The 12,566-nt window shown below is 42.8% G+C and overlaps 1 protein-coding gene across 7 annotated transcripts in view; it reads right to left on the reverse strand.

The window, feature by feature from the left end:
• SRGAP2 (SLIT-ROBO Rho GTPase activating protein 2) overlaps positions 1-12,566 on the reverse strand; it is a 261,388-nt gene that overhangs the window by 22,071 nt on the left and 226,751 nt on the right. For all 7 annotated transcript variants that reach the window (XM_030935181.1, XM_010362493.2, XM_030935183.1 and 4 more), the window contains 4 exons: positions 12,130-12,190; positions 5,236-5,313; positions 4,172-4,306; positions 2,182-2,287 (listed from right to left, as the gene is read on the reverse strand). In XM_030935181.1, the coding sequence (XP_030791041.1) occupies positions 2,182-2,287; positions 4,172-4,306; positions 5,236-5,313; positions 12,130-12,190 (380 nt within the window). The remainder of the gene's footprint in view (positions 1-2,181; positions 2,288-4,171; positions 4,307-5,235; positions 5,314-12,129; positions 12,191-12,566) is intronic.

A 12,566-nucleotide genomic window follows, 5' to 3' on the forward strand; every position in this document is an offset into this window, starting at 1 on the left:
GTCAGGGCCTGGCCAATGAATGGAGCAGACATAACCACGTCGAAGAGATGCTGGGGAACAAGGACCCTCTGTAGCTCTGCAGAGCCAGCAAGGGGGCTACATGATAGTTTGGGTGCCCCAGAAAAGGTCTCAAGCTGGGGCCACTAACCCAGATACCTAGAAGGCCAGGTTGACCACGAACTTGGAAGCAAACTGACACTTATAAAATGGTCTCTAAAGTTGTACTCCTTTTAAGCAGAGACTAACCTTGTAAGAAGGCTCTTCATTTTCACAAAGAAATGCATGCGAAAACACCTTGGCCCCTTGGTTTACCTTTTGTTTCCCCCACTTTGATAGATTCATGGATCCAGAGAAACATTTTTGTTCTCTATGAGAACCACAAAGCAAGAGTGATGATAAATAGCAACTGAATTCAGCCTCGGGACTGGGGGGCAACGGGGAGGGCTGGGGGCTGTGGTGAATTGGGGAGTGCCTACCCCATCTAGGGGGCACAGCTCTTACTCCACAGGGAATTGCTGCCACCGGGGACTGCAGAGTCAGTATCGCCAGATCTAATAATTTTTCAAAAGAAGTTAGAAATCTGTGTTTTTAAAAAGTGAAATTTCCCCAAATGTAAGCATGATTTCATTGTTTTCAAGACACAACAGACACCTGAAGGGAACCCATCTTTGGCTTTATCTGGCTCTCAGGGTGCCCATGTATAACCTTTGGTTTAGGCTGTTGAGGGCCAAACTGAAGCAAAAGCAAAGTGAAAAGACAGAGGTGCCTCAGAGGGGAAGAATCACTTCCTTGCTTGGTGCCTTTCCTGTCATGCGGGGACTCCAAAGCTTGCTCCACACAAGGACATGCTGCTTGGACAAGAAATTCCCCATCCATGCCCGTGGTCCCTCTGCTCCTCAGACCTTTGTTGTAGCCACATCTGTTCCCTGGGTGATTAGCTAAATACCACCAGTACATGGGCAACTCCCGCACTGGCAGCTCCACTGCTGGTTTCTCCCTTAAGGGTTGGATTCCTAGGTCCAATTGTTCAAAATCTCCATTTGGATATCTCACAAGTGCCTCAAATGACCATGACCACATCAACACATTGCCTTGATCCCTTTCTCCACACCTTGTCTTCTCCAACTCCATAAACAACCTCCGTATGTCCCTGTCGCTCATGCCAACAATTTAGGATTTCTCTCTTCATATTCTATGTATAATCCATGGGCAAATCCTGTTAACGCTATGTTTAAAATGTATCACAAACCTGACCCGTTCTCACTAGTCTCCAGACTAAGCCACTAACACCTCTGGCCAGACCAGACGGTAACCTCGGAATAGGGTCTCCCTGTTTCTCTTCATGACCCTTTCCAGTAACTTCTCCACAAAGCAGTTGGCAGGTTAAAAAAAAATAAAATACACAAATCAGGTAATAACATGCCAGGCATGGTGGCTCACGCCTGTAATCCCAGCACTTTGGGAGGCTGAGGCGGGTGGATCACGAGGTCAAGAGATCAAGACCATCCTGGCCAACATGGTGAAACCCTGTGTCTACTAAAAATACAAAAATTAGCTGGGGGTGGTGGCACACGCCTGTGGTCCCAGCTACTCAGGAGGCTGAGGCAGAATCGCTTGAACCCAAGAGGCGGAGGTTGCAGCGAGCCAAGATCGCTCTACTGTACTCCAGTCTGGAGATAGAGCGAGACTTTGTCTCAAAAAAAAAAAAAAAAAATCTTCTAATTGCTTCCCAAATCCAAATCCATACTTGCTACTACCATGACTCTGGCGTTTTAAATGGCCCCATGGCACGCTTTCCCCTCCTCTGGGTTGCTGCTTGTACACTGTCTTCTCAGACAGGTCTCTGCTGTCCACCTCAACTACAGTGCTTCTCCCTCCTTTCATTCAGACCCCTGCACTCTCCCCCCTTTCTTTACTCTTTTTTATTTTTCTTCTAAGCACTTATTCCACCTGATATATCTGTTATTGTCTGTTTCCTTCCCCGGAACAGGAGCTAAATGATATCAAGGCTTTCATCTTTTATTTAACAATGTATTAAATAAGTCTAGCACTGTGGCTAGCACACAGTAAGTGCTCAATAAATATTTTGTTGGGTTGGGTGAATAGGCATAGGTCCATAGAGGAACTTCCAGTAGCCCAAGCCAAAGCCTGATCCAGCTGTTCACTGGGAAGGTTACTCACTGATTGAGGAAGGCAAAGAGGTATCTCATGATAATCAGAGTGGTTTTAGGCAGGACCAGCAGGACTTTTCGGATGTGCAGAGCTCTCTCCTGCAGGTTGTCCATTGCTGAAAAGAAGAAAGCCATGTGTTATCCTCCACTATGACTGAGATCCCAGAGAGTAATGATCAGAAGTACCTACTACCAGCAGGGGCAACACAGACAGCATCAGATCAAGCCCACACACAGCACTGGTGCAGTGACAGGAAGTCATCCCTGTTGCTCCTTGGGGTAGGGCTGTTAGAAGAGGACACTTGCTGGGTTCTAGACATTTACCATTGCAGGATGTAAGGTATATACTTCTTGGGCACAGGGAACTATGCCAAATCCAAATCCAAACTCATTATTACACATTATTAAAATTAAACTGAACTAAGGTTGTTGTAATTTCGTTATTAATAACAAGTTTGGATTTGGATTTGGGCACAGGGAATGGGGTTAGAAATGTTCCCCACAGCATCTACCACCCTCTTATTCAAACAACCACAGAGAGGGAACTGCCGCTAACCTGCTATAACTGCTCAACACAAAGCCTCAGAGGGCCTACATCTTGGTGGGAAGAGAGGCTGTGCAAGTCCTGTCCTGCTCACTCCATATGTGCCATCTCATCCTCTGGACAAGTGTGGCTTATCTTCCCCCTCCCTTATCTGCATTACGAATGAGTAAAAAGTGGTCTGAGGCAAGAGGTAGCAGGCCCCTGGGTATGTAGTGATACTGGGAAGGAGACCTGAAAGGTTTTCTTGCGCTGTGGAGAGGTTAATTACAGGTCAATTACAGGTCCTCCATCATAGGCAGCCTCTCACTTCCACAGTGTACCATGTAAACACTGCCATTTTCTATGAGTGCCTTTATATGAAAAAGAGATGGGAAGTACTGGATTAGGAGGAAGAGTGTATCTCCAGGGAAGAATTGGGCAGCCAAGGGACCTTGAACTATCTTTACTATCTTGGCAATCCCAATTCAGCTTAAGATACTTCAACTAGGCCCAGTCCTGGAAAAAGACACAAAGACATGACCCAAGGGAATCACATTCTTAATCACCCACATAACTCACTTCCACTAGACTCCCATAAACAGAAGTCAACAAACAAACCAGAAAGCCAGCTTCCCAAATGCCCTGGAAATTTCTCAGGATAACAGAGAGGCACAAGTACTCAGGGCAGATACTGAGTGAAACTGGAAACTCAGTAGGTATGAAGATCTGGTCAACCTAGGAAGAAGGATCTTTTCTCCATTCAAAGGCACCACTCCCTCCAGCCTCTGCAGCCATCACTCAGACAAGGCCTGGTTCCAGGCTGACCTGTATTAATCCAAGTTTCCATTGATTGTTTTCCCTGGCAAACAAATGAGAGGGTGTTCCAGTACCACAAGCTAAACCAAATGGCTAGGAATAGCTTTTCAAGACCCAAATTTTAGAGTAAGAGGCAGAGAACTCCTAAGAGGATAAAGCAGAGAACATATCTTTCTCTTTGGGAAAATATCCTATTACTACTTTTAAATGTGCAGAGGGCTTTTTGTTCCTAGAACACATATTAATACATTTAGCAGGTAAGCCATGTCTTGTTTAATGCAATAAGCATGAAATATTTGCAACGCTTATGCTTTTCCCCCTTGTACCCTGAAAAGCACAAGCACTAATGTATAAGCTTCAAATACATAATTGAAAATAAACGTACTTTACTAAAAGAAGATAAAGCCCAGAGATGAATCAGAAGGAAAAAAAAAAAAAGCCAGGAGTCCTGACTTGAGGGTCCTAGATTCTTATTGAAAAGTCTTTCCTTGATCCCCTCCCACCAGGGGATGAAGGAGTGAGGATGAAGAGAAATTTCACTGGGGAAAAGAAAAACTTTATTGAAAAGCTTATGAGAACACACAGACCCTGTGGAAACTTTTTATCTCCTACTACCAGTGCTGTGGCCCAGAAGCCAATCTCAAGCCAGAATGGTACTTACTGACACAGGCCATCAGGTCATGAAAGATGTCCTTGGGGAAGAGAGGGTGTTCCAGCCCCCGGAAGTAAAGCTTCAGGACACCAGCTATGGAGTCCATGTCATGGTCGTTCTGGTCCCCAGCCAGGGGATCCTCTCCTGAGGATAAGCAACCCCCGCAAAAAGGAAAGAGAGTGAGAGAGGCAAAAACACACAGGACAAACAGAGGCGGTGGGGAGGGGGTGAACCATGTATGTCCTGGTCCCAATCCATCAGCTTTCTGCCCAGCATGGTGGCCATGAGTGGGATAGACCAGGGAACAGATAAAGCAAAGACTGCTCCATTTCAGGGGCTCCAGGACCAAAGCACGGCAGACGAGTCCATCATTATAAACTCTCTAGTGCCAGCCTGGCTCAGGGACATGGTCCCTATGGGCTGAGGATGGGACACAGCAACTGTCTCTCACAAGAATCATGAAACCAGGCTGGGACTGAGCCCCTGAGGGGAGAAAAATGAGGCCAAGAAGGCCAGCTCCTGAGACTGGCTCTCACGTCTCCTGGCCTACAACCAAGAACACCTACTTACAGAACAATCACGCCAGAGCTCCCCATGGAAAATTTCATATCAGATGTAATTAGATTTAATGATAGGGCCAACCTCAAATTGAAACTATATATATCCATTACAGTGACGGAAATTGCCAAAGCTTGCCCATTACCTTAATAGCCCACAAAATAATAAATGGGCTACAATGAACAAGCGCATTAGCCTTGATATTAACTGCCACCAAGGGTTCCAGATGAAGCCATAAACCGCCCAGATATCATAGTTAACTTCTTGGGTTTTGGCAGATCATCGGCATGAAAGAGGCAGGATGGGTAGGGCTGTGAAGGAAGAAGGAAACTGGGATGTGCCCTGGTATTTCCCTGCATATCTACAGGGGAATGTGTACAAGAGAGCAGGTACCCTCTGAAGAGACAGGCAAGCTGGCTTCCTGACCTCTGGGGACCTCTTAGGGAAGAAAGGGTGGAGCCAATACCCCGGGGGCTGGCAAATATTTGGTTTTATCTTCAAGACTGTTTCCTTACCTCTCTCAAAGGCATTTTTGATGTCATTCACTTCCACCTGGGATCCTGACACCCGGAAAATTCCTTCATGCTGTAGTCCTGGCGATACACAGAAAAGTGATCAAGAAGAAAAAGCAAATTCACAAGCATAGTGGCAAGCTTAGCTGAATACCTATCTCCCCCAACCAGTGTGTATTTAAGCACGCTGTCTCTCTTCTTTAGGCCAAAGGAGAAAAATAGGTGCAAGGATGTTGGAAAAGTCACTGGAATAATTTCGAGGCATTCATTTTCATTAGAAAGCACCATGTTAGAGACTCCTCTGACTCCAGGGCAACTATGAGGCAGATTCCTTCCCTTGTCTTTGCCTCTCTGTTCCCATCTGTAAAGCAAGGAAGTAACCCATTGGTACTTTTTAAAAATCATCTAGGGTCAAGAATAGAAAAATGTACTCAGGAAGCGGAGGCAGGAGGACTGCTTGAGGCTGCGAGTTTGAGACTAGCCTGGGCAACATAATGAGACCCTGTCTCTAAAAAATGTTTGAAAGTAGCCAGGCACAGTGCTTGTAGCATGCCTGTAGTCCTAGCTACTCAAGAGGCTGAGGTAGGAGGTTCACTTGAACTTGGCAGTTAGAGGCTACAATGAGCTATGATCATACACTGCCCTCCAGCCTGCGTGACAGAGTGGACCCTATCTCAAATAAAAAAAAAAAAAAAGAATGGGAAATGGGTCAAGGCATCAGTTCTCATCAGGAGTTTCATAAGGTCTGAGATTATAATATTGCTTTAGCTGTTTTAACATAGTTTGATTGTTCAAGGGGGCAATGCTTTCAATACTTATGAAAAAGAGTGGACATGAAATTATAAGTCAGGAGCGTCCAATCTTTTGGCTTCCCTGGACCACACTGGAAGAAAAACTGTCTTGGGCCACAGAGAAAATACTCTAACGATAGCTGATGAGAAAGAAAAAATCCCCCCAAAATCCCGTAATATTATAAGAAAGTTTACGAATTTGTGCTGCAGCCCATGGGCCACAGGTTGAACAAGCTTGCTATTAAGTGATCAGTCAGTGGATAGTATTGCCAGACATTGTGCTAAGCACTGGTTCCTGACTACAGCTTTACTCTAAAGACAAACATGCATGAATGTTACACTACGATAATGTGCACAAGAACTTCTTGGTTTTGTTAGAGGAGAAAAACAAATCATGAAAAAAAAAATGCTGGCATAGTAACTGCTGCTAATCAATGCTTTCACACAAATAAAGTACTTGGTCCTCACAAGTAATAATGTCACAACAAGGTAAAGGTTGGCAACAATCTTATTCTCTGGATGAGGGGACTGATGAGTGATAGCCAGCCTTAAGTTATACAGGAAGTAAGAACCAGGGCCAGGACTCAAACTCAGGCTTTGTGGCTGCAATCATACTCAGTCCTCAACACCAGGCTTGTGGAGCCTATCGGAGTGCAAGTGCAGAGGCTGGGAACCACATTGGTCAGTCTGAGCATGGACATGGCTTACAGACAGCACCACACACACAACTGCAAAACCGGTGAGAAATCCAGCAAGTGTGTCATCAGTGCCAGCCCCAGGGGTTGGACTGGACTAGCATCTCTGATTGCATTAGGACCGCTCAGCTTTTCTCAGGATCCCTGGGTCTCAATCTTAAGCATTTTGTCAAAATCCCTCTGTTACGGCACAATCCTTCAAAAACCTTGACATGCTGGAGAAATCTCACGTTTTATTTTAGGAAAACAAAAGAGACTAATGCTACATTTTGCCCACTGTTAGAGGGTTTCTTCAGTTGAGAAACCCTCTTGCGCCTCATCTGCTTTTATCTCTAAAGCAGATGAATTCTATCAGCTAGACCTTTGGAGGTAAACCACATAGGCCAGGACAGATTCTGAATCCAACTGAAACAACATTAAGAAGTAAGCAGAGGAAATGTAGTTACCTGCCTTGTAATAGGCCTTAAGTTGTCTGCTCCTGTAAAGGAATCTCCAGAATATTCCTCACAGAGTGGCAAGCAACGTTAAAACATCATTAGTACCAGTGTAACAGGACTATAATACTAGTTACAAATGCAATGTAAAAGCCAGATAATGTTGTTTAAATATAGTATGTAAACAACAAGTGCTTTGAGAGAAACAGCCACATGTCACAACATGGTATAAGCAAATGTCATCTCGGAAACCAGGCTACTCACTATGTTCTAGTTGGTGAAGCCATTGTACACATTCCTGAAACAGCATCATCATCTTGATACTTTTTGGTAGGTTAGAACACCAAGGAAAAGTAGCCTTGGCCTGGGGGTCCAGGACAAGAAGAAATGAGAGGAGAGCTCATTGGAAATCAGGCAGCAGGCCTGGAACACACAGAGCTCTCTTTAGGTCTGGTCTCTGTTTCCTCTTGAGAACTTATGTTTTGGAGGGACTACTATGTGTTCTTGCTCAACAGACAGAATCTCTAGATTCAGGAAGCAGAAACATTAATAAGTGGCTGGTTTCCAGAAAGTAAAGAGAAAAACCAGTTGGCTTTTTATTATACTGCAGGTGAATCCTTGCATAACCAAAGTGACACATCCATGATCATTTAAATTTTTTCTCAGTTCACACGAACATGAAAGTATAAAACTCATCAGACTTGGATAAGTTATTTAAAATGGCACAAAACCTTCCATTGTTCACGGAATCCAACCACTGCCAAAAGTTGTTCTCCTGGAGAATTCTTTAAATGATTTCTACAGCAGCCATCTCATGTTCACGTTACGTTGCTCCCTTCCTCATGAAAATATATATATATATTTTTCCCATCATGATTCAGTTTCAATTGTTCCTCAAATCCCTTCTCTTCCTTTAAGCCTCCCTGAATCACCCTCACCCACCACTGAGCTTTCTCATCTATATAATGGGGACTATAATGTCTACCTCCCAAGGGATTTGAGGATATAAAAATCCCCAGCATTCAGTGGGCCACAAATGAGGATGTGAAAATCCCCAGGATTCAGTGGGCCACAGACTCTTTCAAGACTGACACAGGTTATGAGCTCTATCCTCATTAAATGCCTACACACAAAAATTTTTACTGTGGTTTTTTTAGGGAGTTCATGAATACCTTAGGTCCTTATTTGGGAAAAATCAATGTAGTGGAACAGATGTTTTTTGAGCAGCTACTATGTGCTCAATTTTTAAAAAATCCACAATATATTTATTTGCTTGATCCTAGAATATATATAAAATATTTTTAGAATTGCTAATCCATATCTGTGTGATAAAAAAATTACTAATTACTGTAAAATATTTGTTTAGAGATCTTTTTATCTTTAGATTTATATTATAGTCAAGACAAATTACTTAGGTTATTTTCTTCCTTATTCTCTTCATTGTGGTTATGTTACTCACTTGTAATACAGTTAGGTTTATATGTTACTGTCTGCATTCCATTTTGGGTTGTACCCACACCCTGCCTTTATTTATTTATTTATCTTTTTTTTTTTTTGAGACAGGGTCTTACCCCATCACTCAGGCTGGAGAGCAGTGGTGTGATCTCATCACAACCTCCACTTCCTGGGTTTGAGTGATTCTCGGGCCTCAGCCTCCCGAGTAGATGGGATTACAGGTGCCCAACACCACACCCAGCTAATATTTTTGTATTTTTAGTAGAGACAGGGTTTCGCCATGTTGGCCAGGCTGGTCTTGAACTCCTGGCCTCAAGTGATCTGCCCGCCTCAGCTTCCCAACGTGCTTGGATTACAGGCATGAGCCACTGCACCCGGCTTATTTATCTTTTGAGTACAGGAAACACTAATGTTGTTCTAAAAGTCAAAACTACACTAAGGTAAGAGAAACGCCACTCCTTACCATTTTCCATTGCCCCAGTCTTTTCACCTCTTTTCCATCCATCCCCTATAGGTAGCCAATTAAATATTAGTTTCTAGATTCATCCTTCCTGCATTTCTTTTTGCAGAAATGAGAAGATACACGGATATTCTTATATCTTCTTCTCTCTTACATAAAAGGTAATGAAATGCAAAAGAATATCTATATGTATAGTCTGACTTACAATAGTTTGACTTATGATTTCTTGACTTTATGATGGTACAAAAATGATATGCATTCAGGAGAAATACTTCCAATGTTGATCTTTTCTTGGGCTAGCAAAATGTAGTACGATATTCTCTTATAATGCTGGGCAGCAACAGAGAGCCACAGCTCCCAGTCAGCCATGTGATTACCAAGGTAAACAACCTATACTCTACAGTATATAGTGTTGCCAGATGATTTTGCACAACTGTAGGCCAATGTAAGTGTTCTGAGTATATTTAAGGCAGGCTAGGCTAAGCTCTGATGTTCTCTAGGCTAAGTATATTGAGTACCTTTTCAACTTTTTATGGGTTTATCTCTATGTAACCCCATCAGAGGCCGAGGAGCATCTGTAGTATTCTACACCATACAGACTCTTTCACATTTTGTTTTTTTCACTTAACAACATATCCTGGGAATCTCTCCGTATCAGTTCATATAAATCTTCCCCATTCTTGTGTAGTACTCCACTGAATGAATGTCCCATAATTTTTTCAACCACTCCTCTATGTATGGGCATTTAGGTTCTTTCTAATATTTTGCAATTACAAACAATGCTGTCACAAATAACCTTGTGCGCATGCATCTTTGTATTGCTGGAGATGTAACTTCACAGTAAATTCCTAGAATTCCTAGAATCTGCTGGATCGTAAGTGCATATGAAGTTTGTTAGATACTGCCAAATTCCCTTCCAAAAGAGTTGTATCAGTTTGCATTCCCATCAGCAACATATAAATGTGCCTGTTTTCCCAGAGCCTCACCACAGTAATGTGCTAAATTTTTGTCTCCTCATGCACTGTGCCTGTAATGGGCAGAAACAGGTACATTCACACCACAATATCTGGAACCTGTCCACTTTTCAGCAAATACCACAGCTAACACCCTGGTCTAGGCCACCATCATGTCTTCCTTGGGCTACTGCAGTTGTTTCCTGTCTCCTTCTTACAGTCTTATCTCCAGAGAGCAGCCAAGGATACTTTAAAAAGATGACTGCCTGTTCAAAATTCTCCAGGGGCTTCCCATCTCCCTCAGAATAAAATCCAATCCTAGCACATTAAGCCCTAAGAGTCTGGCTTCCAGCTTCATCTCCTGCCGCTTTCTTCTTCACTCGCTCTGCTCCAGTTACGCTGGCTTCCTGCATGTGGCAAGGTTCTCTGCACTTGTTCCCGCTCCCCAAGATACTCTTCCCCAGATATCCACAAGGCTTACTCCCTCACAACTCTGCCCTAATGTCACTTTAGGAGAAGTCTTTTCTCTGAACCAGCTTCAAACAGTGTCCCCTCTTCCTTCTCCATCCCCTCACCTTGCTTTACTTATCTTCATGACATTCACCAATACCTGACATATTGTATTTACTGGCTGATCAATTGGTCATTTGCTTATCCACCTGTCAGTGGAATGTAAGGTTCATGAAGGCAGGATCTTTTTGTTGGGATATGATAAGCAACCAATATGTATTTGTTGAATGAATGAAATGTATGCTGAATGAGCAGTAACTCAGACTTTCTTTCTCCTATTGTCTCTTAGGCACAAATAATTCATCCTCCCCTGAACTCAGTTTGGACTTATCTTTGCAAACTGTTTGACTATTAATCATTACTATCTTGTGAAATTTCTCATACTCCTATTCTGAATTACCACAGCTTATCTCTTTTTATTTAACTTATCACTTGCTTACTTATTTCTCCCAACTGCAAAATAAAACCACTTAAAGACAGGAACAGTATATTATTCCTGTTTCTGCTTTCCTACATGGCAATGCATGGTACCCAGCATTGATCAGGGACTTGATAAATCTGTTGACTGTTCAATACTGATATACAATGCTGTTACTTTAAATGAATAGGGATAAGATTTAAAAATTATAGCTGATTAGAATGAGATCAATTGTAACCATGCTATAATAATTACTATCCCAAAAATGGACCTGAGCAATGCCCCAGTTTACAGGGAAAGAAAAAGGCAAGGAGAGGGAGAGAGAATAGCTGCCTCTGAATTTAGACAAGCAATATTTTATCTACCTCCTTAGCTCCAGAAAGGTCACTCTGCCCCTTTTCCTATCACAGAAAGAACAGCATCTAAAAACAATTTCTGATGCCCAGTTCCTAGAAATTTTCATAGCACTAGTTCTGTCCTTTCTAAACACTCTTAATCCTTGGGAAATCAATTCTCTGGCAATTATTTTCATCGCTAAATTCCATCCAATAAGACCAGTAGCTGGTGGGGAATGGTGTTTATAAGATTCAGCTTCATCCAAGTAGAAGAGAGTATGATTTCACCTAGGTTGAGAAGCAGCCTGCCTCTACAGATTCTCAAAAGGTGGATACAGCTTTAAGACCAGCTACTAACTCAACTCTTGGCCATGCTGCATCCAGCAAGACCAAACCAGAACAAAAACTGATTATTAGGAATCACTGCAACATTGGGAAAGGAGATGTTTTCAAACTAGTCTGGTACAGAAAGTGACAAAATGGTCAGGCTGTACAGTGGGAGATACCCACACTTGCAAAGACTGTGAGTAATGGTGAAACTACTGTTACCACGTAATAGCAGCTATATTTACATAACAGCTGCAATTTCAAACTTACTCTCAAGCTAAAAAAATGCTGTGTGATAAGTGGCTGAGGCATTTTGCGTCAAAATAACATGATGCCTTTCTTTCAATGTCCAGGTGTGGCTATTCTGAGTTCGCAAAAGTTATGTGGACAAATAAGAACTTATTCCTTTTCTGAGAATGTCAGGATGGGAAGTCAATCTCTATTCTTACTCTACAAAGAATTCCTGGAAGTTCTTCCCAATCTTTGCACAAATATGGACAAGGCTGTCATCCTGCTTACCGTGCCTGCTGATAAACCGGATACAGCTTTCCACCACCAGAGGAATTGCCTGGCTGGAGTCCTGAAAAGCCAAAGGGAAACACAACATTAGAATCTTCAAACAGGGATAGCCCAGGGTCAGAGAAAATGGGCCAAATCGTGCAGAACTGTCTTAGTGGATCAGTGGCCGGTCTACAAAAAAGCACCTGGCCTGTCCTCCAAGTTTCAGAGCACAAAAATACAACCACCTACATAGAATGCTACACAGATGCCTTAAAGTCAGCATGTCCTAAATAAAACTGATCATCTTTTATCCCAAACCAGTTTCTCACCACCTTCTCCACCACCTAATTAATCAATACATTCTGTCATGTCTGCCTTCTAAATATCTCTCAAATCCATTTGCTTCTCTCTATCTCAATTGCCACCAACCTAGTTCAATCCACCAATACCTCAAT

Source organism: Rhinopithecus roxellana, chromosome 8, assembly GCF_007565055.1.
Source record: "Rhinopithecus roxellana isolate Shanxi Qingling chromosome 8, ASM756505v1, whole genome shotgun sequence".
Lineage (NCBI taxonomy): Eukaryota > Metazoa > Chordata > Mammalia > Primates > Cercopithecidae > Rhinopithecus > Rhinopithecus roxellana.